The sequence below is a fragment of the Mirounga leonina genome, unplaced genomic scaffold, assembly GCF_011800145.1.
Source record: "Mirounga leonina isolate KUSES-001 unplaced genomic scaffold, KU_Mleo_1.0 Mir_173, whole genome shotgun sequence".
NCBI classification, from domain to species: Eukaryota; Metazoa; Chordata; class Mammalia; order Carnivora; family Phocidae; genus Mirounga; species Mirounga leonina.
In genome coordinates, this window is record NW_023270447.1 from 4,716,248 (window position 1) to 4,742,970 (window position 26,723).

The following is a 26,723-nucleotide window of genomic DNA, read 5'->3' on the forward strand; positions in this document are numbered from 1 at the left end:
TCGATCCCGGGACTCCAGGATCATGACCTGAGCCGAAGGCAGTCGCTTAACCAACTGAGCCACCCAGGTGCACCTAAAGAAGCTTTAAATAAAAATTAAAAATACATCTGTGAAACATTTCAAACATACCAAAAATGATATGATAGATGCAGATATGCTTGCTATTAAGAGCAGTCAAAGGTGAAAGATTTATGCAGTCTGAAGAAACAAGAGTAAATAGTAACATTTTGCTGTTTGTTAGGTCCTGTTCAAAGAGTTCCTGTTTCCTTAAATCTTCAACGATGTTTAGCATTATTGATTTACAATATTTTGCCAATATAGAGAGTATAGATTGCCATTTCATTGTTTTAATTTCTCTCCCCAATATAACTGCCTGACAATGAGCATCTTTTTTAATGGGGACAAATTTACTGATCTTTATTTTTATTATGTGCTTTTCGTTTCTTGTGTAAGAAGTCCTTTTCTAATGCTATAAGGATGGTTAAATATATTGTCTTCTAAAAGCTCTACAGTTTTGCTTTTCACATTTCATCTTTATTTCATCTGGATCCATGTGTGATTTGTTCTAGGCTCTCTTACCTGTTCCCTTGGCCGATTTCTCTATCCCTATTGTAATATACCACACAATTTTAATTACTATACTTTTTAGTAATTACATTGAAATTAAAAGTATTTTGTGTGGAGATTATTTGATATTACTAAATAAAAATATTTTCTTATTTTTTGCAACATTATGAGGCATAGGAGGAACACTGGACCTAAGTTGCTTATGCAAACTAGGTGATATAAATAATTTATTGGAGAAAAATGGTTACCCAGACCCAGTTAAGGGCCAGCCATCCATTGGCCCATATTATGGGGCAGGCACTGTGCTAAATGCTTCATACATAATTATCTCACAAAAACCTTATTAGTATATTAATATGTCCATTTTCCAGACATAGTAATGAGGTGTTTATGGCACTCAGCCTTAGATGTGTTTGACACAAAGCCTGTCTTCTTGACCGTTATGCGTATTGCCCTCCCATATGGGCTCCTCTCCATAGTTTATCTCCCACACGAAAAGAACATATTGTTTTCAACCTGGGTGACTTCACATTGTAGGTGACTCATTCAAACCTGAGCCTCCTCAATTCGTCTGACATTGACGTTTCATCTCCAGTGACCTCTGTTCCTTCTTCATTTCAGCGGTACATCCCCACAGCCACACCTTGGGCCTTGTCATCACCCAGGATCATTCCATTTCTGAAACATTAAGTTCGAGGATCTCTTTCTCACCCCAGTCTTAGAAGTTTCCTGATCCTTGACCCCTCTGATACCTTTCTATTTGTCAGTCCCCTCCTGTGCTTTCTCCCTTGCCTAATCAGCTTAGTTTCCATGGTCCAACATGTGAGACAGTCTTCTGTCTATGTTTGAGTCTATCTCTCTTTACTCACCTAGGTGGATTGCAGAGTCCTGCTGAACAAAGTCATTCAAGCACAAAGATTTGTGCCTTTTCAAATGTGGAGAGATTTATATACCCTCCCTATATCTGGCTGATGCCTACTTATACTTTAGTTTCAGCTTAGAGTCTATTTCTCCCTGAAGTCTCCTCTGAGCTCCCTGGGTTAGGTGCTTCTGCTGAGTACTTCCATAGCGACATGTCCAGCATTACCACAGCAATGTCTGACTGTGCGATACGTTCCTCTTTGTCCCTATGAGATGCTAAGTGCTTGAAGGGGAGGGACCTTACTTCTTACCCATTATTGCAGCCCTAATACCGCTCATATTTCATTACAAAATGAAACAACCCACATTAAGTTAAGGAACCAACCAAACTTATAGATGAACATGTTTTAAATCTCTGTAGATTCCAAAGTCACATACTCATAGGAAAGTATTTGTAACCTTTCAAAACATTTTCAAACTTGTTTTCTCACTGTTGTGTGAAATCATGAAATTTGTCTTGGCAAAATTTGACAGAAACAGAGGTATATTCTATAAAGATATTTCTGTTTAGGAGAGAGAAAAAGAGAAAGCAATTTGAAAGACAATGGAAAGCTTTATATATCTGGTATACTGGAGAAGTAGCTTATGAGTTTATCTGTTTGAGGAAATAGCCCCTACAGAAATCTTAGAATTTGATATATAATGTACTATTTCTGTTGCTTAGGTGGACACTCTGGATTTTTTTTTTTTTTAACTTTGTGTTTACTATGCCCTCTTGGATGTTTAATTAACGTTGATAACTAAAAAGCAGAAGTTACTGCCATAACATTTCTTAGTGGCTAAAGTGCTTGTGAGTACAAAGATCATAAATTGTTAAATTCTTGAAGATAATAAGAAAGAAATATTAATTTGTTTTTCATCACATATTTATTTTTATTTAAATTTTCTTAAACATACAGTGCAAAATTGGTTTCAGGAGTAGAGTTCAGTGGTTCATCACTTATATACAATACCCAGTGCTCATCACTACAAGTGCCCTCCTGAATCCCCATCACCCATATATAGCCCATCCCCCACCCGCCTCCCTCCATCCTGCTTCAGTTTGTTCTCTGTTGTTAAGAGTCTCTTATGGCTTGTTTCCCTCTCTCCTTTTTTTTTTCTTTTGCCCCTGCCCATATGTTCATCTGTTTTCTTTCTTAAATTCCACATATGAATGAGATCATATGGTAATTGTCTTTCTTCGACTGACTTATTTCACTTAGCATAATACCCTCTAGCTCCATCCACATCGTTGCAAATGGCCAGAGTTCATGCTTTTTAATGGCTGAATAATATTCCATTACACACATATATATATATTTACATATATATATCTCATATCTTCTTTATCCATTCACACATATATTTATTTTAAAATTAACACTCAATTCTCATAAAGTAAAAATTTCTCTTGAAAATTAAATCATTCCTTGTTACCAAGTTTTAACCACATGCCAGGCACTGTGCTTGAGGTTAATAAAACAAAGATGAATGATTTACACAGTGTCTACTTTAAAGACAAAAATAATTCTTTTGGGATTTTGTAATGAATAAAATCTATTTTTCTATAGAGTTGAAAAATTTTTACAGAAAAAAAGATAGGAACTCTGCTGTCACAACTTCTAATTCCTAGCTTCAAAGGGCAAACTAGGATATCCTTACTGTTGGAACTTGAAAACAAATTCTGTAACTAGGTTTTCAAAAGAGTTATAGGTCCACGGGAGATGGAAACAGGGGCCTCAACAAATGTTTATTGAATTTGTTGAACAGAGTTAGTAATTTATGTTACTCCACAGAGCCAATGCCAATATACGGATTTATGCCTGCTTTTTGCCATACTTGAGCTCAATCAGACCTCTTTGCTCTGACTTCGTTAATACTAGGTACTCAATGCATGTATATTGAAATTTATTTTGGTACATACTAGGTTCAACCATAGAAAATTGCCCTTTTGCACTTAAAAAACACTCAGCAGCAGCCAGTTCCTATGGTTCAACCCAGGATATATCCCACTGCTATGATGAGATGAACACCGAGATGAACACTGGCAAGGAAAGAGACATTTTGTTCATTGTCTGGAGGAGTTTGTCTTAATTAAGGAGTGAGAAACATCTAAATGAAGTGATCAGGCTCTGTCCAAGAACTCAGGAGAAGGGTATTTTTAGGGTCAGCCATTTTCCTGGTGTATAAAGTTAGTGAGAAATCAGTGGTTTGGTTTTAGAATTAAGTGTCCTATTAGTAGATTATGTGTTATATTCAGGTGTTTTTGTAGACTGTAATTGCATGTGAACTTTGTGTTAAATGTCACTGGTATATTGAGAAGTAAGGCAAAACTAAAAGTTCTATTTTAGTATATTGCATTCTAGATGATTCATAACTTCTTGGCACAATTTCTTAATATTTTAACATTTGTAGTTTTCTTTGTAGTCTACATTCTGTGCTTTAATAATTACTACTTTTATATTTTTTATTATATCCTTAGGATGGGGGTTCCATTTCATTTTTATTATTTTTCAGATGATTGGAAGCAACTGTGTGTCTAACCATTTAAATAGCTTATTCTAAATTTGAACAAGTTGAAACCATAATTCTGATACCTAGGGTTGATGAAAGAAGCTTTTTGTGTAGAAAAAAAAAAGATAGGAAGCTAAAAATTCAAGGAGAGAATAACACCTTAAGGAAAGTAAGAACAGAAAAAAAAAAAAAAAAAGACCAGGCAGAGAATAGTATTGAATTGATAGAAGGAGAAAAAAAATGAAGACTTGGAAGGGCAAAGTATACATACACACACACAATCCCTGAAGTCAGTATATTCTACCTACTTATCCAAATATCTTTTTTTTTCATTTCCAAATATCTTGAAAGATTAAAAAGGACAAAAGCTTATAGGCAAATATCTTAATTTTTTGGTATTCCCAATCAATTTATAGGAAGGAAGTAAAATATATACTCACAGTTTGATAATCCCAAGGCTGTAGAGGTTTTGAAATGAAATCTCTGAACTTCCTATAATAGTTTGATGGGTCTGTTGTTGCTTACTAGCATTCCCCCATTTTTTTTTTTTTAAGATTTTATTTCTTTATTTGACAAAGAGAGACACAGTGAGAGAGGGAACACAAGCAGGGGGAATGGGAGAGGGAGAAGCAGGCTTCCCGCAGAGCAGGGAGCCCGATGTGGAGCTCCATCCCAGGTGCCCCTAGCATTCCCAAATATTTTGAATCTGATTCTTTCCCAGCTTCTGTGGGGAAAGGTGGTGATTTATTCATTAAGTATTAAGATCGGAAATAATTATGTATAAGGTTTCCATAATCTTTCCTTTCCTAGTCAACCCAGGATTACACCCTTAGTAGGTGATTGGTGTTGAGAAGAACATCATTTTTTGCTTTTAACTAGCTATGTGCATTGGTGGGAAATGCACATAGTTTTATATGTAAACGAAAATGTTTGAGTAAATTATCCTAAGAACTTTCTTTGGTAGAGTCACTATTCATGCTAGTGTATAGTGTTTCCATTGTCAGAACACTGTTATTTCAAAAGAATACACAACACGGTGGGGTTTCTGTTATCGTTCCCTCTCCTTACTATATATAGATAGTGTTAAGAAGGAATGTTCCTGAGAAGGGGACAGTGTTTTCCATGTATGTATATTCTTATATAAATATGTTGGTTGTTGATCTTTGGCCCCAGTGAAAAGGAATATAAACAAAAATTTTACCACATTCAAATGAAGATACACAGCCAGCCTCCTCCTATGAAGTATCACTGGTTTTGAGCAATAGTTATACATTCATTTGATTTCATACTGATACATTTATCTACTCAGTCTGCTCACATACAAATATATAAGATTGTAACTACGTGGTATCTGACTTGAATTACTTTTTCATTTCAGAAAAAGGTTAAGGAGGGGAAAAAAAAAATCAAGGTAAACAACAGGGGAGAGACTAAACCTCAGAGCTCCCTGCCAGCTATTGTGATGGCCTTGGATCCTGTTTGGAAGTGGGCTCATACAAGTTTATAAAGACTTAGCAGGTTGGACATTCTTCCAAGTTAATAATTTCATTATAGTGCCATTTTGTAAAGAGGAAATGGCTCTTCTACTCTTCTGTTGTCCTATTTGAGAAGTTTATTATAGAAGAATGTTTATAAGAAGGGTAAAGAGATTGTGCAAGCTATGTGCATTTTTATGTAGATTTGTTGATTGTTGTTCTCTGATCTAAGGGCTCCTGGCCTCAAAAAGAAAAACAAAAACAAAACTGGCATATTGAAATGATGCTCTAGAAACATTTCCTTTCTCTGAAACTTTGCCAGTCAGTGATACCAATTGTATATGCTCTTCATTTTAACATATAAATCAATAAACCGTATCTGCACACATCTGAATCTTTTGGGAATACAACTAAATTTGTACCCTACTACTCAAGCAAGTGTATCACAGGAAGGAGGGAGGTTGAGAGAAAACAGAATAATAGAGAAGGGCCAGGGGAATGGAAGGGATGAGACTAGAACACACTGTTTTAGAAAGTATATGCTACTTTCTGTGTTAGAACTTGTGTTATTTTATGCCAATTAAGCAATTGAGCATATAGTAATAAAGTATTTTTCCTATAAATGATGCAAGCTACCTAACTTAAAGAATATTTAGGATGAGTATAAATTATTAAGAGAGTCATTATTAAGGACTTTTCAAGAATATGTTCACAATTTTGTACATTAAAAATTTCATTTCCTGCAAAATTTCAGTTACATGTAGCCTATTGATAGTTATAGGTAAAAACACAAATGAAGGGCGCCTGGGTGGCTCAGTTGGTTAAGCGACTGCTTTCGGCTCAGGTCATGATCCTGGAGTCCCGGGATCGAGTCCCGCATTGGGCTCCCTGCTCGGCAGGGAGCCTGCTTCTCCCTCTGACCCTCCCCCCTCTCATGTGCTCTCTCTCTCTCATTCTCTCTGTCTCAAATAAATAAATAAAATCTTAAAAAAAAAAAACAAACACAAATGAATATAGTTAAAAGCAAGTCAAAACTAGTGATGAAATCAATTTGTCCAACAAAAACTGAACATTTTTATTAAAAGCTAAATTTGATTATGAAAACGTTTATCATGCAGACGTAGGCAGTACAAATATATAGAAAAGGAGTGGAGACAAAGAGGTAAACAAATCACTATATGAATTATAAATTAGGGTTCATAATATAGACTCTCTTGAGTGTGCCCACTTGCTCAGGGTGTTTAAGCAACTACAAAAAAGGTCAGTTATGATGAAAAACAGTGTACAAGGGTGAGATTGGAGCAAGATGATTGGAGCATTATCAGGGGCCAGGAAATATATGGTCTGGTAGGTTTGGTCCAGGAACTCAGATTTAATTCTTAGTGCAGTGGGAAGAGTTTTAAATAGGAGAATGCTATTAAAGAATTTATATTTTTAAAAAAAGTTATTCGTATGGCTATGTGAAAGACAGCCGAGCATCCTAAGAGAGTGGATTAGGAAAGGTCAATTTGAAAGTTAATGCTTGAATGAGCGGTAGAAATAAAGATGGAAAGAAATGGTTGATGAGAGAGCCATTTTGGAGGTGTGCTGTAGGGTGTGCATGCGCATGTTTGGAAGGGTGGCTCCTAGGGAAGAAGAGCTAACCATTTTTCTTTCTTCCAAAAAAGTTCATTGAGATAAAGAACATAATCTTTGTCACCAAGGTGGTCACAGTCTAGCATACATAAACTCTGCAGAAACCGTACGTAGAGAGATGCTTCTGTCCTAGTATGTATGTTTTGTACTGGCTAAGGAATTTTGATGCAATAAGTGGTGGTAGAGCAGTGAGCATGAACATCTAAGAGAGCATCTGTTTAAGGCACTTAACCCAGGCTTAAGAGAATGGTGGTAGTTTTCTCAGCAGGAGTGATATTTGAATCTCAAAGAACAAGAGGAGCGAGTCACATTGTTCCCCTCCTGGGTGTGGCATGAGCTGGGTGTGCAGATAACAGCAAGTAGAGCCAGGAAGAAGATGTAGCATGTTAATGAGCACCTTCGACCTATTCAGTAAATTTCAAAAAAATTCAACAGGATACATGTATGAAAGGAGTGATAAAATGAGGTAGACCATCAAGACTACATATATCAATTTTGAATTTCATTAATTGCTTTCATGCAATGTCACTGACCATTTTTCTGTCCCTCAGGTACTTCAAGCTCATTCCAACCTCAGGCTTCATGTTTATTGTTCAGATTGCTTGTTAAATCCCCCCACACACACACCCCCTCCCAAATGATTACTGCTTTCTCCTCAGGTTTTAGGATTTCTTCTCCTAAAGAAACCTCCCACCTTCAGCCATACACACAACCTGGTCACTCTCTGATCCAGTACCTGTTGCTAAATGATTCCTTATAATACATCTATATAGTATTATATCCATTTGATTTTATTTGTTGTCTCTGCTAAAATATGAACTTTTGAGGGAGGAACGTGTCAGTCTTATTTACAGCTGCATTCCCAATACCTAAGCCAGTACCTGCACATGCAAGACCTGTAAATATTTGTTGAATAAATGAATGAATTCATTGAATGAAAACTAGGTTATTGCAAAGCGCCTTTTTTTTTTTTTAAAGATTTTATTTATTTGAGACAAAGAATGAGAGAGAGAGAGAGCACATGAGAGGGGGGAGGGTCAGAGGCAGAAGCAGACTCCCCGCCAAGCAGGGAGCCCGATGCGGGACTCGATCCAGGGACTCCAGGATCATGACCTGAGCCGAAGGCAGTCGCTTAACCAACTGAGCCACCCAGGCGCCCTGCAAAGCGCCTTTAATCATTTTTGCTTATACTTTATCTTATCCCTTAGATATACTTTAGGACCGGACTGTTAAAGTTTTAGTGTGGTTGCAAGAAAGAAACATGCTGGGGCGCCTGGGTGGCTCAGTTGGTTAAGCGACTGCCTTCGGCTCAGGTCATGATCCTGGAGTCCCGGGATCGAGTCCCGCATAGGGCTCCCTGCTCGGCGGGGAGTCTGCTTCTCCCTCTGACCCTCCCCCCTCTCATGCTATCTCTATGTCATTCTCTCTCTCAAATAAATAAATAAAATCTTTAAAAAAAGAAAGAAAGAAAGAAAGAAACATGCTCTGTTGCTTTGGGGACAGGGGTTTCTGCTAGAAGGGTAAGAAAATGGCCCAGGACATCTTACCAATAGTCACTCCAGTCATTCCTTTCCATGAAGGGGAGGAGTACAGCAGGCTTTATGGGACTTTTTCAGGACCAACAGTTCTGAAAACTAGTGATCCCAGTCACCTCTTCTCAGGAGTCAGAAACCATGGTTCCTTGCTGACTTAATATTTATCTGCATCCTGCTTTCATGTTCTATAGGAGCAAATATGATTGGCTTGTTTCTCACTTTCCATTGAGGACTGCCCCTTCGGACTGTCTCCTTTCAAGCCTCCTCACATGTTCAGCAGCTTTATTGCAACCTTTGGCTTAATCACGAACCTCCCTGATGGACTCCGGTGTTGTCATAATAGCAGAATGATGTGGTTTATGTGATTAAAACTTTCTGTAGAAAGAACCGCACGTGGCTACTTGCCCACAGATCCACGGAACTGCGTGTGGACGTGTCAGGCACTGAGAGTGCCATCGATTGTCAAGCCCAGTGCATTTTGTTCTGGTCATTGAGGAGATTTAAAGCCCTGTCATTAGAATATACCAGCAGGACTCTTTACTTCCTCCTAGAATTCACCTAATCCTGGGGAGCACACAATCTTTCACCACTTGAAGGGGGAGTTCTACCTCCTCTTCTCCTGCTCCCCAAGATAATGCTGGACACCCAGCCGGATTCAGATAATCCCCAAACATGTATCAGTGCCTGTAGGAGATGTCTTCTCTGCCACAGTCCTGGTCCCTGCAGGTTCCAGATGATTGATGAGTCTTCAGCCAGGAGGACTGAACTAGCAGTTGGTGTATAGGGTTCTAGTTACAGTTCTGCTTCTCGCTAGCTGTTTGACTTCAGACATTGTTATTTGCCACTTTGAATCTTAGTTTTATAAGGTAGAAGATGAGCTGGTTGGAGTAGTTTGTTATGTTCTTACTTTGAAATTGTGTGATTGTGTTCTTTTTTCTATCTTCAAAGATGTTGAGATAGCTCAGGCTGTGTTTTTCAATTGGCCTCCCGACACCCCTAGGCTGTGGTCATTTTGCAGGGGTCTGACAAATACAAGGCACATTCTTGTAGAGCTTTAATCTTAAGGATTTTAGGGAAACATTTCTTTTCACTAAAGCGCACATATTTGATGGAACAGAATATTAAATTTGTGTGGATTTTAAAATAACACACAAAATTTTGTATTGATTTTGTATTTGGTAGCCTATAAAATCTTTTTAGTGAATGAAGGAAAAAAAAAACTTTCAAAAGGTGTTATATGTTTCATCCCTGATTTACTAATACTCCTATAAGCAGTGCCAAAGAGTGCATAGTCAGTGTTTCTAAAGTCGAAGGAACGTATCTCTGTCTGATCCTTGTTTTTATAAGAGGAGTGACAGTGCTCTTTCCCTCATCTGATTCATCATTGTTTATAAAAGGAAAGAGTAGCCTTCTCTGGGTGAAAATTTTTGAAATCATTGATGGGGAGTATTACCTTTGTGAACAATTAGTTCTTTAGACCAGTTTGTTTTCCACCAAATTGTCTGTTTCTGTTGTAACACATGGTTTCCATTATAAGGCTCCTTTTCTCTATGAAGACCAACGAGTGAATGAAAGTGCACTGCTTAGTTGGAAAGAGCCCTAGGAGATGTGGTGGGCAGGGGAAGCCCAGCATCCTAGCTACCTAAATTGTGAGCTGCTTTTTCTGCTCAGCCTGGTCATCAGATAAGATTGTTCAGTTGTGAACTTCTATCAGGAAGAGCCCAGACATTAAAGAGGATTTAGTTGGCAACATGTTGTTTTGCTGTAGCTTTCTCAAAAGCAGGTTTGGAACCCTTGGTCATGATGAATGGCTCATGTAGCCACAAAGTGTGATTCCCTAACCTGGCTAGGATTTGGAAACGACACCTAGGAAACTTATAGAAACATGTGATATATATTTCAGGGTTCTGAAGACATACAAAAAACATTCCCTGAAATGCTTATAGATAGGCGTATTTTGAAAAATTTCCCACTGGACAAGAGCCCATGCCCAGTTGTACTGTATTTGAGTTCAACTGCCTTGTCAGTAGATTGTAGGCTCTTTCAGGGCAGGAAGCATGTCCTTGTTCTGTTGTCAATCCACCATGCCCAGAACTCATGGAATGCTCAGGACATTGAAGAAATGAATGAATATGTGATGCTTGTAATCAGCTTCCCAGGATAAACCAACTACATTCTCTGACATCTTGTAGAATTAATTATTTTTTAATGTGGCTGTGTTTAGATTTTAAATTAGGCCTCAGAGGTGAAAGGCCAGCACATTACTGACAGCCCATTTATCTAGTACATAGCACTCTTCTCTAAGTTATCGCCCAGGGAAGCCCGTTGCATTAGGACAGTGATATCAGCATCGTGTATAAATGCTAATCTATATTGTGGCCATCACTCTTTTTTAAAAGCCAAGTGGTTGATAGTGGTACAGTAGGCTGTTCACTGAAGTTTGAGGGTTTATGTGAAAATTGTCAGTGAAATAGTTTATATCTGGCAAACTTTCAAATACGGTTCTACTTAGAAATAACTTTAAAAAATTATTTTTAAAAAATTTCTTGGCATGTGTCATTCTTAGTGGCATTGGATTCAAATCTGGAAGGAAATCTTCACATCCCTTTTCACTTACATATTATTCTGGAAAACTCTAGCATGCCTTGTAATTACATTGGCTTCAGTTTTATTTAACTGGAACCTGATAACTATTACTAGAGTATAGCCGTAATTTTAATATTGCCGATTCTTTAGTTTGTTAATTCTTCATGCTTAAGATGACTTGGGGACCTTGTCTGATTTAAGACTAAGTATAATGACTAGTGTGAACAAAAGTTAAAGGGCAAAACTGTCCAGAAGTTGTATATCAAGGATGTGTAGTTAGCTGTACAGCAAAGCATTTGTTGTAGGGAATGAAACAAGCTAAAATAACATTTGGCAGAAGCGCTAATTAGTCTTAGCCATTTTAATTATATTCCTTTAGATAAAGATAAGTGATTAAAGTTTTGGGAACTTCCTACATTGCTTAGCTGTACATGTTGAAATTATATATGATTATTTTGCATTTAATATCTGAAGGCCGTTGCACGATATATTTTCAAATTTTGATGGGCAGCCCTCTAACTGTACCAACCTATCCATTATAAATGCTGTTCTGGAGCAGAAAGAAACTAAACAATGCTTGGGTCTGTGTTTACCCAAGAGGAAAGAAGCAGCTTTCTGGGATGAGTTGTGATTTTATAATATAATGGAATTTATATTTTTAAAATCAGTTTTTAGAATAACTTTTGGTTATTTATTTCTGATTGGTCATAGTTAATGAGGGAAACTGTCATCTACTTTTGTAGATTTATAACATTTTGCATCTCAGAATTCCTTGAAGTATGGATAGCTAAAGGAAAATATGAATAACCAGGGATTTTAAGCCTGAACAAATTTTGAAAGGCTAATCTATAAAAAGGAGATTTGCCTTCAGCATAACTCCAGATGGAAGGAGGCAGGTCAATGGAGAGAAGTTACACAGGGATTTTGGAGTAAATTTTAGATAGAGCTTATTAATAAACTATGCCCAACAATGAGTTATAAGGACATGTAGTGAATGTTCTGTGCTGGACATTTTTAAAGAGAGGTTAGAACCTGTCAGGAATATTTTATAAGGAGAGAAGAAAACCTGCAGTAAATCAACACTAAATGGCTATTTGAAATAGGAGTATGTGTACATCTAATTTCTTCTCCATTCTTGATCTCATTTATGAGGTGGGATGCCTGCTGTGGGATTAGATTGTGTTAACAATTATACTGATGGTTGAGTGCTGACATGAAGTTTAACCCATTCTCTCTTCTTATTTTAATTGCATTTTTATCTATCCATTAATGGGATTATGTTCACCTTCTTAGCAATGTTACTGTGTCTTTCTTTTCTTCTTCTTCTTCTTCTTTTTTTTTTTTTTTTAATAAAAGGAATGTAAGCCATTCGTAAGACCAGTATCATAGAACTCCTATTATATGCAAGCACCAGAGGCAAGGTCAAGGTGTCAGAATTCATCATGTCACAGTGGCCTTATTCGATCCCTTTTATTCTTTGATTTCTGGAGCCCTGTTGCCCTGATGACAGATCATCCTGAAATGGGAAGTGCTGACCTATCAGAAATAAATAGCCAGAGATTATTCTAACAAATGACTAAAAAATATAAATTCCATTATAAACTCCTAACTCATTCCACACACAAAAAATATGAATCAAATAAACGCTGTATTTTGAAAGTCACTTATGGCTGAATTCAGGTTAGTAGCAGTGTCTTTTTAGCAATTACCTGGGCTCAACCATCATTCTTGGCAAAGGTCACACAGTTTTGTTTTAAGAATGAGGTCAGCAACATACCTTATGCTAGTGTGCTCCTAGATCAACTTCCCAAATGAAGTTCATAACCAAGAAGAAAGTCATAGCAGAAGAGATACAGTAAATGAAAAAATTAGCAATAAGTAAGACTGTAAAAATCAAGTCATCATTTCAAAGATGACTTAGTTCTAGGTAAGTTTTAAGACTACTGAGGTCTTGTTTCCTGACCAGAGAATATTAATATATGTAAGACTTTAAATTTTAGAAAGGATTTTAGTAGGCCATGTGTAATGGGCATTGCAGTCCATCAAAAAAGATAAATAAGGCAGCATTGTTCCATGCCTTACATTTCACAGCCGCCTTTGTCGCCTGGGTATGCCGTATATTAATCCCTAATTTATATTTGGCTGGTGAAGTGTCATTAATTTTTTTCCCCTAGATACTCTACGCGTTTTCAGGCATTTTTTTGAGAATGGCCTAACTCGGGCATGTTGGCAATCATAGAACTGTTGTTTCCATCACGCACTGCTTGATTTTGTCTTGGTGGGTCTTGGCCACAGAGACAACCGCAGGGAAGGCCAGAGCCCTTCCAAGCACTTCACTGGTCCCAGTCTCTGAGGCCACATCAGTTATTTCAGGTTTAAAAACTCTTGTTTCTTGCCTTCAGCCTTTATTTTAAAACTGACATAAAAGCAAAATTATCAAGGGAGCCTACTGAATGAAATGCTTTCCTTGACTTAAAAATACTCCATAAAACTGGGGCTAACCACAACTCTGGCCCCCAACATGGAACAACTATCATTCAGACCAGACTCTGTTTAAAAAAATTCTACTTTAGACTGCATCCTCTTCCATCTTTTGAACTTCTAAATCAGTTGTGTGCAGGAAATATTTAGGTTTCATATAAAATAAACAACAGCAACTTGATAGAAAGCATAAAATAAGCTCTTTCTCTCCTCATGGCATATACAGCATGTTGAGATCAAGTCTGATAAACACTTGACTGAGTTCTGTCGAGTGAGTGTTGTTTTTGGGAAAGACAGTAAAGTCTGCTGTTTGCGTAAGGGCGCCACCTTATAGCATCTGGTCGGGAAACACTCCACGAAAGATGTGGGATGAAAGTCATCCCTCCAGGGGTTCTGGGGCACAAAGGGGAGCTGTAGCAACTTGTAACATGCCTTAGCAGCTACAGCCGCTAAATTGGGGTGAAGGGCCCAACGTTTTTCAGTCCTCCTGCCTTCTGATGGATGGGTGTATAAGAAAGTGTTAACTAAGTTCTGCCTAATTTACAGCCGCACTTGTTTTCTCCCATCTGGGGTGGTTGTTGAAAAAAGGATTGTGAGGACTCTATTAAATTGTTTGCAGGAGCATTCCATGTAGATATTGAGGTCTGTGTAACCTGTGTAACCTGGACAACGTAACTCGGACATCTAGAACTGAATGACCATCACACATGCTCCTCCTTTGTCAGGCGCAGCATTTCCAGCCAGTTACAGCTTTACTGTGGTCAATCATTAGAATAGAGTCTTTTTTTTTTTTTTAAGATTTTATTTATTTATTTGAGAGAGAGAGAATGAGAGAGAGAGAACACATGAGAGGGGATAGGGTCAGAGGACGAAGCAGACTCCCCGCAGAGCAGGGAGCCCGAAGCGGGACTCGATCCAGGGACTCCAGGATCATGACCTGAGCCGAAGGCAGACGCTTAACCGACTGAGCCACCCAGGCGCCCTAGAATAGAGAGTCTTGATGTGTAATAAGCAATGGCTTGAGTTCCTGAATGTGCACCAAATATCATGTTTGAGTGCTCTCACTCACAGGAGGGAGCATCTTACCTCTAAATGAAAAGGTGACTGTGAAGTTGTCCATTTGTGACCAATATTGGTGTAGTTAGGCCTGCGTGCAATTGAAGCTGTTCTCAAAAATGAAATACTGAACTTAGGCCTTCATTGCATGTTCTTCGAAATACAAAGAAAAAGGATGGACCTGTATTTCAAGTGTTGTTGATGCTATTGGCTTAGACATGTTCTCTTTATTGGGTCTGTTTTGCAAGCCTAAATTTGAGCCTGAAGAATTTCTCCATATAAATGTCTTAAGTATTGCAGTGGCACATCCATCACCTTTTTGCTTTTGAATTACAAAGATAACCTTAAGATATGAGTCTTATACTGGGCACTGTGATACATACACAGAAAGGGTGAGCCTCCTTAGTGATGAAATCAGCCAGTGCCCAAGAGGAAAGTAATAGGCAGAAAGGATAGAGTTGATGAAAAAATTGATTCTTTTCTATTAAACTGTACGTGATGTGTTTTTTATGAAGCAGGCATCAGCTGAAAGAAATATTTTTTCAACTAAAAAGAGATTGATGGTGAGGCAGAGGCAAAGTATGTAAGGGATTAGGGGATAAATATGTGTCTTATTCCATTACCTTCTCAAATAATAAGAAGGTTGAAAAGCATTCCATTGTAGTTACTTCAAATGTTTACTTGGCCTTGGTGCTATTAAACCTTTTTAATGTTAATGGCCTTGCTTTTATTTTAAAGTACTTTCAAGGCTTCACATGTCATTATTTTCTCAATTCTAAAAGTTGTGTTGCTTATTTTCAGGTTTACCAAAGATGCAGGTCATTAAGAACTATGCTGGAGCACCACCCCCAGCTCTTCATGAAGGACCCCCACTGCACATCCAGGCAGGGGATACAGTTGAGCTTTTGAGAGGAGATGCACACAGTCTGTTTTGGCAGGTACGATCCAAATGACAGCGGTTTGGTTTGGTTTTTGTTCTTACTTAATGGATGATTTATTGCTGCTTAAAGAATAAAGCTCTTTCAGGCGCCTGGGTGGCTCAGTTGGTTAAGCAACTGCCTTCGGCTCAGGTCATGATCCTGGAGTCCCAGGATCGAGTCCCGCATCGGGCTCCCTGCTCGGCAGGGAGTCTGCTTCTCCCTCTGACCCTCCCCCCTCTCATGCTCTCTCTATCTCATTCTCTCTCTCAAATAAATAAAATCTTTAAAAAAAAAAATAAAGCTCTTTCTTTAGAAAGTGACTGCATGCTTTCAGCTTTAGAAATTTTACATGAGGTGGGGGAAAATATTTTTTATTAGCCTTCCCATGTTTACCAATGCCAAAGTGGCGATGAACATTAGAACACTAAAGAAAAATAGGATCAGTGCTGTGAATCATAATTACCATTTTTATTAAAAATTCATACTTTGCCAGAGCATTTTTTCCAAATCTAGGACCTGTGGGGGTATGATCTAATTTGCATTGCTTTAACATATTAACGGTTCATTTCAGGGAACCACCTAATTAACTTGCCAGTGGCCATTTCTGGCCATATTTGATTTGTGCCTACCCACAGAAATACTGAAGTTCTCAGAGGTGCTCTGGGCATTGTTCATGAAATGTATGAAATGTGAAAAGTAAGTGAGCATACTGATGTTTGCTGGTGATGAAATCTCTCTTGTCCAGTAAGCCTATATTTGGTTGAAGGATTGTGTTAGGCGAGGGCAATATGGAATAGTGTTAAGATTTGATAAAGCTGGATGGTAGAACATTGCTGTTCATGAAAGTATTCTCTATTTACATGCGTATGTTAGAAATATATCCCAATAAAATTAAAGAGTTCATTAAAAATCTATTGTGTGTTGAGGGAAAAGGGCATGGGCTTAAGAAAAAAGATTAGCACATAAGTGAAATTTGGTTAGGGGTGGAGAGAGCAGGGAAGAACTAGTGGATAATAATCCATTGTGTACATGTATAAATGATAGTTATTTTGTTGGCTTAAAACTATTTATGGTCTGCCATTTTGTTACAGATGAATGCTTCTAGATTGAACATTTATCTCCAAGCACTGTAGCCAATGCTGTGGCCAATGAGTTTTCCAAAACTCCATTATTCTTCTTTAGTAGCCTACCCTTCTCATACCTCGTTCTTTCCAAAAGTGGAAGAGATAGAATGGCGGACTGAAATTCTACCCACTCTTCAGTCCAGTCCTGCACATTCCACCCCAAAACAAAACATAATTGCATGTGTACCTGTAAGATTCCTCTTATTCAAGACTTCTTTTTCTTCGTGGTTTTTTCATCCCACATTTCATCAGCTGGCTCTTGACTCCTACATTTTCAACTCCATTCTCTTCACTAGCTCCTTTTCTGTGGCAAATAAATATACTTAAGCTCCTCCCATCTTAAAACACATTAACTAACCTTCTGTCTTGTTATGTTAGTATGGAGACTCCCTCTTCCAGTCTCAAAACTAAACTTCTTGAGAGAGTAATCTGTACTTGGTCTCTCCCTCCTTATGCCCTATTTATAATGTAGTCCCCTGCAGAAACTACTCCTACTTGGATCACTAATGCCACTTAAAAAGTATTGCAATACATAATACACTGCACATATTTGAGTGTATAATTTGGTAAGTTTTGACAAATGAATATACAAGTGAAACCATCACTAATCAAGATGATAAAAACCAGCCCCCAAAGTTTTTGTGTGTGCCCCTTTATAATTACTCCCTCCTGCTTCTACCTGTTGCCCTTCCTCAATCCCCAGGCAAGCACTGTTCTGCTTTCAGACTGAGTTTGCATTTTTCAGAATTTTATAGAGTACATAAAAAAAAAAGAATTTTATATAGTGCATCATATAGTATATATTAGTTTTTGTATGGCTTCTTTCACTCATAATTATTTTGAGATTAAACCATGTCTCTTTGTGTAACAATAGTTCTTTTTTTAAAACCACTTTATTGATTGTATAATTGGAATACAAAAAACTATATACATTTAACGTATGCAACTTGACAGACTTGGAGATAAGTATAAATCCTTGAGGCCATCACCATAGTTTATGCCGTAAACCTATCCTTCACCTCCAAAAGTTTCCCCCTGCCCTCTTCATTTATTTTTTTATATACTAGCATTTAAGATCTAGCCACTTAGCAGATTTTTAAGTACATAATACAGTATTATTAAATACAGACTCTATGCTGTACAGTAGATCGCTAGGACTTATTCATCTTGCACAATTTGAACTTTGTACCCTTGGACTAATACTGCTCCATTTCCCCTTTACACCGGTCCCTTGCAACCACCATTCTGTTCTATATTTCTATGTGTTTGACTATTTTAGATTTTTCACATAGGTAAGTATAGGCAAGGCACAGAAGTAACCCAGTGTCCCTCAGTGATGTGTGTGTGTGTGTGTGTGTGTGTGTTTGTATACACATATACACACAATGGGATATTACTCAGACTTCCAGAAGAAGGAAATCCTGCCATTTGCAAAAGTGTGGAAGAACTTGGAGGATGTTATGCTAAATGAAACAAGTTCTTTCTTCATATTGCTTATTATTATTCTATGTATGGGTATAGCACAATTTATCCTTTAGCCTATTATGACCAGTCTGGGGCTATTACAAATAAAACTCCTATGAACTTTCAAGTATAAGTCTTTATATGGACATATGCTTCATTTTTAGGTAAATACTGAAAGGGGAGTGGGTGGATCACATGTAGATATATGTTTAACTTTATGAGAGATTACCAAACTATTTTTCTAAGTGATTTGACTATTAACAGTCCAATAAGGGAGAAGGAGAAAGAAAGAATCTCAAGCAGACTCCCCACTGAATGCGGAGCCTGATGCAGGCTTGAACTCACAACCCTGAGATCTTGACCTGAGCTGAAATCAAGAATCAGATGCTTAACCAACTGAGCCACCCACTGCCCCCTAGTTCTTAATAAAATACATTATTTCCACCTATTTTCTCCTAGCTTGTTGCCTGACTTTTTATTATCTTAATAATGTTGTGTATATATATAACAGAAGTTTTTACTTTGTTGTAGTCGAGTTTAATTTGTTACTTTAAGGATCATGCATATGGGCATTGTATTTAAGAAATATTTGCCTACCCCAAGGATACAAAGATATTCTCCTGCATTCTCTTCTAGAAGTTTTATAGTTTTAAGCTTTATATTTAGGTTTATAGTCCATTTTGAGTTATTTTTGAATATGTGTTCATTTTTTTCACGAATGGTATTCATTTTTTCACATATGGAAATCCTTGTGTTCCAGCACCATTTGTTGAAAAGACAGTCATTTCTCCACTGGATTGCCTCTGCACTTTTGTAGAAAATCAGTTGTCTGTGTATGTGTTGGTGTGTTTCTGGATTCTCTATTCAGTTCCACTGATCTCTCTCCATCTTTAAACTAATACAATGTTATTTTGATTATTGCAACAAATAATGTCTTAAAATCAGACAGTGTTGGTCCTCCAGATTTTTTCTTTCCAAAGGTATTTTGGCTCTTCTAGGTGCTTTGAATTTCATATGAATTTTGGAGACATCTTTTTTTTTTTTTTTAAGATTTTATTTATTTGAGAGAGAGAGAATGAGAGAGCACATGAGAGGGGGGAGGGTCAGAGGGAGAAGCAGGCTCCCTGCCGAGCAGGGAGCCCGACGTGGGACTCGATCCCGGGACTTCAGGATCATGACCTGAGCCGAAGGCAGTCGCTTAACCAACTGAGCCACCCAGGCGCCCGAATTTTGGAGACATCTTATCTCACCAATAGAAGGTTGCTGCAGTTTTTATTGGGATTATGTTGAATTATAGATCAGTATGAGAAAACTGACATCTTAACAATATTGAGTCTTCTGACCACTGAACATGGTATATCTCTCCATTTATTTAGGTCTTTAATTTTTCAGCAATGTTTTATAGTTGTCAGAGTGAAGGACATACACATCTTTGTCATATATCCTTAATCATTTCATTTGATACTATTGTAAATGGTGGCTTTAAAATTTCATTTTCTATTTATTGCTAGTGTATAGAAATATAATTGATTTTTGGAAATTGATCTTTTACCCTGCAACCTTGTTAAACTCACTTATAGGAATTCTAATTAAATTAGAATTATTCTAGCAGATTTTTTAAAAAGATTTATTTATTTTTGTGAGAGAGAGCAAGTGAGTGATGAGCGGGGGGAGGGACAAAGGGAGAGGGAGAGAGAGAATCTCAAGCAGACTCTGCTGAGCATGGAGCATGACACGGGGCTCGATCTCACGACCCTGAGATCATGACTTGAGCTGAAATCAAGAGTTGGACACTTAACCAACTGAGCCACCCAGGCACCCCAATTCTAGCAGATTTTAAAAATATAGACAATCAGGGGTGCCTGGGTGGCTCAGTCGTTGGGCATCTGCCTTCAGCTCAGGTCATGATCCCAGGGTCCTAGGTTTGAGCCCAGCATCGGGCTCCCTGCTCCATGGGAAGCTTGCTTCTCCCTCTTCCACTCCCTCTGCTTGTATTCCCTCTCTCACTGTGTCTCTCTCTGTCAAATAAATAAAATCTTTAAAAAAATAAAAAAATAAAATATAGACAATCATGTTGTCAGTGAATAAACATGGTTTTACTTCTTCCTTTGCAATCTGAATGCTATTTCTTTCTTGCCTTATAACAGTGGCTAGAACATCCAGGAAAATGTTTCCTAGAATTTGGGAAAAGGTACATATTTCTGATCTTAGGGGGGGAAAGCATTAAGTCCTTTACCATTAGTTATGAGGTTATCTGTAGTTTTTTATAAATACCTGTTATCAAGTTGAGGATGTTCCATGCTAGGCCCAGTTTGCTGAAAGTTTTTATCAGTAATGCATGTTGGATTTTACCAAATGCTCTTTCTGCATTAATGGAAATGATTTTATCATTTTTTAAATTTATTAATTTGGTGTATTACATTAGTTTTCCAATGTCTAACCAATCTTGCTTTCCTGAAGTAAACCCCAACTGGTTATAATATATTGTCCTTTTTAATTATTTTTTTGTTTTCTTGCAATGTCTTTATTCAGGTTTGGTAATAGTTTAACACTCAAAGAATGAATGGGAAACTATTCCTTTCTCTTAAATTTTCTGAAAGAGTTTTTTTAGAATCAGCATTAATTTTTCCTAAAGTGTTTTATAGAATTTACCAGGGAAGCTCTTTAGGCCTGGAGTTTTCTTTGCAGGAATTTTTTTTTTTTTTTTTACAGTTCAGTTTCCTTCATGAATATATGGCTATTCGGGTTATTGATTTCTTTTTGAGTGAGCTTTGGTAGTTTTTGTGTAGACTCTAGCAGTGTCCCCTCTCGTTTCTGACATAGGTAATTTGTCTTTGCTTTTTTTCTTGATCAATTTAATTAGTTGGTTATGAATTTTATTGAATTCATATGAGGTTTTGTTTCATTGGTTCTATTTTTCTATTTCTCATTCCACTGATTTCTGCTCTGTTCTTTATTACTGCCTTTTTATTTGGGGTTTAATTTATTCTTATTTTTCTATTAAGGTCCTCACTGCTTTGAGAATTCTCTTTTCTAATACAGGCATTTAGTGCTATAGATTTCTTTTTCTTTTTTTTTTTTAAGATTTTATTTATTTATTTGACAGAGAGAGACACAGTGAGAGAGGGAACACAAGCAGGGGGAGTGGGAGAGGGAGAAGCAGGTTTCCCGCTGAGCAGGGAGCCTGATGTGGGGCTCGATCCCAGGAGCCCGGGATCATGACCTGAGCCGAAGGCAGACGCTTAACGACTGAGCCACCCAGGCGCCCCAGTGCTATAGATTTCTAAGTACTACTTTTGCTGCCTCCTAAGAATTTTGATATGGGTTGTATTTTCATTTTTGTTCATCTTGAAATACTTTCTATGGTTGTTGTTGTTTTTTAACTTTCTTATGGGTTATTTAGAAGTGCATTATTTAGTTTCCAAATATTTAGGGATTTCCCAGATATATTTCTGTTTTAGTGAGCCTATGCCTCTGGACAATGAACTTCACAAGTGTTGTTTGTCATTTTTTTTTTCTCCCTGCCATGGTGGGACAAGATGGGTAGAGTGAGCTAGAGCTGACTATTTCCTTTCCCTGGGTCAGTTAGACTCTGATAATACCCCAGCAGGTCAGGCTTCCTTTAACTCGTTTTTCCTGAGGGCATGTCTTGTTAAGAAGAGCAGAGTGGGAGCACCTGGGTGGCTCAGTGGGCTGAGCATCTGACTCTTGATTTCAGTTCAGGTCATGATCTCAGCGTCATGACAGCTAGCCCTGCATGTGGGGCTCCCCCCGCTCATCAAGGAGTCTGCTTCTTTCCCTCTCCCCCCACTCACATGCGTGCACACTTGCTCTCTCTCTCAAACAAATCTTAAAAAAAAAAAAAAAAAAAAAAAAAGTGCCTTTTCCCCTCCCTCTTCCAGAAGCTGGGGATTTTTCTCATATTTACTGTATGAATCTGGCCAAGCTCTTAAGGGTAGTGTTACAGTATTGTGGGTTTCCCCTATGACTGGTCCCCTGGACTGTTTAACTCTTAAGAGTTGTAACTGCTGGACCTTCAGCAATTTGTCAATATCGGTTCAGGTTCTCCTAGCCCAGCCTTGGCACTGGATCCCACAGTAGTTTCTGCTGGGGAGTCTCTGCTCTGGTAAGCTCTGACTCCCTGTGTTTGCCGGTCTGTCTCTCCAGTCCTGGGGGCTGAGGTTTGTCTTGTGTCTTTTCCTCTCTTAGGGATCCAAGAATTGCTGATTTTTTTTTTCAATCTATTCAGTGTTTTACTTGTTAGGCAGAGTGATGACTTGCAAGATCCTTACATGAAGAACTGGAAGCCCAGTGTTCTTTTTACTAAATTGTATTGCTTCCTATTCTTTTTAGATGATAAGAAAGACATAATTATTTGTCATTTCCTCTCAACAGCCTGGAAGCATGAAGCTTTTCTGGTATGATGTTAGTATAATGGCTTTGGAAACTCTCAGGAAAATTATAAGAGAAATGAGACCATTGTATGACAAAATGTATGTGTATATCTGTTGAGGAGAGGATGGTAAATAGGAACAAGTAAGGCTAATGTCTACAGCAGAGAAAAACAATTAGCACATTTATTTCAGATCAGCAAATATATATTGAGTGTCAACTCTATACTCACTACTCAGACACTGCTCACATTTCAATTATCAACTCCAATTATTGGTTTGATATTATGTCTCCTGTCTTTAGAAGACCCGTTCATGCTTGCTGGGAGCTAGCAATATGTTTGGGTTTTCAGAGATAAATTAAAAGTTCATCTAATGTTTTCAACAAGGATGTAACATGAGTCAGAATTGTCTTATGTGTACTTCTTAGCTTTTTTTAGCCAACAGATTCTAGCCTTACTGAAAGGAGCAGTGGTGCTGTGAGAAAACCTGACTCAAGTCATGCATCTGTAGCCAACCAGCTATATGGCTTGGGTCAAGCTAATCACTATGTGGTTTTCGTTACAGGACAAGGGCTGGACCAGAGCTGTGCTCACAACTCTGAGTCATCTGGGAGCTTTGCAATAATGTCAACACACAACCCCACTTCCAGAGATCAGGGTACAATTGGTCTGGGTTCAGCAGACCCTAGATAAATTCAATGGAAGTCATTGACTAGGGTGATCCAATTGAGTTCATGGAGTTATGACATTATTTCCAGCTGACTCATGGGTCATTGGTAGCAAACCAACTTATTAAGCATAGCTACAAGATAAGGTGTTACAGTGAACTCAGTACTTTGTGTCTGATAGTTACCAAATAAAGGGAACATTTTCAAAGAACTAGTTTGCAATTAAAATATATTTGCTACAAACTTCATACTGAACTTGATATATAAGTGTTTTCTTTGGTTCAAAAGATAATTCACATCTTGCAGTTCTCCAAGGCTATCGTGATAAAATCAGCTTTTGTTTTATAGACTGTACATATGGAAGGTATATCTAGGAAACTGGTCTGGATGTGTACTTACTCAATGGCATGATTTAGAATGACATGTTTTAAAAATTTCTGAACAAAAGTCTTTCCTCTGTATTGGATCTAAATGTGTAAAGAAAGTTGCTGTTTTGATCCTTTGAAGTCATAGGAGTTTGTATGTGTGATTACAATGGATCCATGTACATTACTTTGTTGATAGTCATATTCAAAGAAGACAGGCACTTTATGGTTTGCATCCTAAAAGATGTGACTCCGCACTGGAGACACACACACACATGTGCACGTGCATGCGCACACTCATGCACTGTGTGTGTGTGTGTTTATGTATATGTATTTAATTGCTTCTGAGAAGATAGTTTTTAGGCACCTCCTTTTTGGACCCTACCCAGTTGGTTTGGTCTCATTTGAGATTGTACATAATTAGCACCAGAAAAATAAATTAAGTGTTTTTCTTTTCTGTGTTAGAATTTTGGAAATTGTACCTCATTTTGCTGAGTAGTAGTTACTGATACTGCCATCTATTGGCATCATGACCTTACATAGATTACTCTCGGTTTTATCATCTGTAAAATGCATACAGAATAAAATAAATGATATATGAAAGAGTTCTAGCCCAGTGCTCATTAAATAGTAGCTCCTACTATTCATCCATTCATCCGTCCAAGTACTTTGTGTCTGACTTCATGTTTTGTACTGATCACAGAAAAAAGGACAACTGGTTTCTAACCTTGTGGTTTAATGACCTAAGGAATGATCAAAGCTTAGGATAGGTGATGCAGCTGGTTTCCATGTTGAGTTTTGGGTTAACGCTTTTATAATCATATTGTTACAAATACATGTAAAGTTAAAACTGTGGATAACAATATGGATTAGTTATTGCAATATTACAGTGGCTTTGCATTTGAATTTCAAAAATGTCTTTTGTACTAGTTAAGTGCTTTGGCTTATTTGGAAATTTTCAAGAAATTATGCTTTTAAAACTAAACTGTTTTCTCCTCTGTTTTTTCAAGTGAGTCACTTTACTCAGTGTGGAAAGTTGGATTTTATTGTAGACTGTCATGTTTTCTACATACTCTATGTCCAGAGAATACAAATTATCCTCCACTTTCTATCAGGAACTTTCTATGAATAGCTGTTATAGTGTAGTCTATATTATTATTATAACAACAGTAATTTCTAATGCTATCAAAGTGAGTGGGTATCTGCATTTTCATTATAACTTCTTTCAAACAATGAGTTGACAATTGAGCCGTAAAAATATTCTCTGTACGGTCCTTGCATTGAAGGGATTCATTTTGGCAGCTTTTTCTTGTCGTCTTTGTTGTCTTCTTTCTCTTTCCTTGAAAGTTTCATAAAATTGTCTTCAAGTGAAATGAATATAAAAGAGGAAATTGGCCATTTCCTAGTGCAGGTGTAAGGCATAGTTTTTACTGAGAGTAACAACATATGGAACCGTTCTAGTCATGTCATTGGACTGATGATAAACCTGTTGCTTTAAAGTTGTTTCAGTATATGATAATAAGGACTTAGTAAGGAAGGAAAACATCCTTCATGCTGAGACTATTCCTATTAGAAACTTTATTTTCCCAGAAGAGATACAAATTATACTTATCAGAGAGGGAGAGAGGGCAAGAGAAAGAAACAAGCAAATGTAAAATCATGCCATGCCATCTATGGGGTCTTTTTGTTTGTGTGTGTGTGTGTGTGTGTGTGTGTGTTACAATAAAGAGCTTTATGTGTTTTCTTCTTAGAATAAAGCTTATGAAACAATGAGGATCCTGTGTCCTGTATCATGGGGTTTTATTTGCTCCATTGTCATTTATGAATACCCAAATGTTCCACAGGGAGAATTTTGTAAGCTAATTGGAACCAAAAGGCAATTATAAGCAGTAGAACTGTAATCAGTGTGCCAAAAATATATATTTTTATCCACAATTAAAGTTAAATAACCTAGGAAAATAGTTGTGATACTTCACACTTACAAATCATGCATCTACATGATCTTTATTCTAAGGAGTGAAAATGTTTTTACACACATTCTGATTAATTCACAGAAATCTCCGTAAAGAAGGTGAATTAGAATTGTGGTTTTAAAGGGCCAAATTTATCATCCATCTATGTAAGCTGGCATTTGCAGAATTAAAATTAGACTCTATTTCAGACTTCTGGTCTCCTGCCTTAGTTCTTTTTTTTTTTTTTTAACGTTATGTTAATCACCATACATTGCATCATTAGTTTTTGATGTAGTGCTCCATGATTCATTGTTTGCGTATAACACCCAGTGCTCCATGCAGTACGTGCCCTCTTTAATACCCATCACCAGGCTAACCCATTCCCCTACCCTCCTCCCCTCTAGAATGCTCAGTTTGTTTCTCAGAGTCCATAGTCTCTCATGGTTCATCTAACCCTCTGATTTCCTCCCCCTTCATTCTTCCCCTCCTGCCTTAGTTCTATATGTTAGACTATCCTACCTTTGTTTTAGGAGAATCATTTATAATTCTTAACACCTCTAAAGAAAAAAATACATTTTTAAAGGCACTTTAGTTCTTCTTTGGTAGAACAATCAGGAAACACAGCATTGCTTTATGTAGAAGTTTTTGCTTTATAAATTTTTTTAACTCTTTGCTGCAAAGGAAAATTGAAAAGTCAGAAAATAAATTGAGTTTGGAGAGAACTTGAGAGATTGTCCTGAGGGAAGCATTCCTCCTTACCCTGCTTCCAGAGGCAAGGTGGGGGAGGGGTGGCTCTTGACTTGGCCAGGGGCAAGAAGGTGTTAACTTCCCCTTTGCAAACTCCAGAGACTCTTAACTCTAGGAAACAAACTGACTGTTGCTGGAGGGGAGGTGGGTTGGGGGATGGGGTAACTGGGTGATGGGCATCAAGGAGGGCACTTGATGGAATGAGCACTGTATGTTATATGCAACTGATGAATCACTAAATTCTACCCCTGAAACTATTAATACAGTATATGTTAACTAAATTGAATTTAAATAAAAAGTTTGTTTTTTTAATCCCCTTTGCTACCATCTTAGCCCTTAAA

The 26,723-nt window shown here is 37.6% G+C and overlaps 1 protein-coding gene across 1 annotated transcript in view; it reads left to right on the forward strand.

Annotated features, from left to right (window-relative positions):
* Positions 1–26,723, forward strand: part of VAV3 (vav guanine nucleotide exchange factor 3) — a 357,055-nt gene that overhangs the window by 277,983 nt on the left and 52,349 nt on the right. The window contains exon 20 of the mRNA XM_035017895.1: positions 15,551–15,687. Coding sequence (XP_034873786.1) covers positions 15,551–15,687 — 137 coding nt within the window. The remainder of the gene's footprint in view (positions 1–15,550; positions 15,688–26,723) is intronic.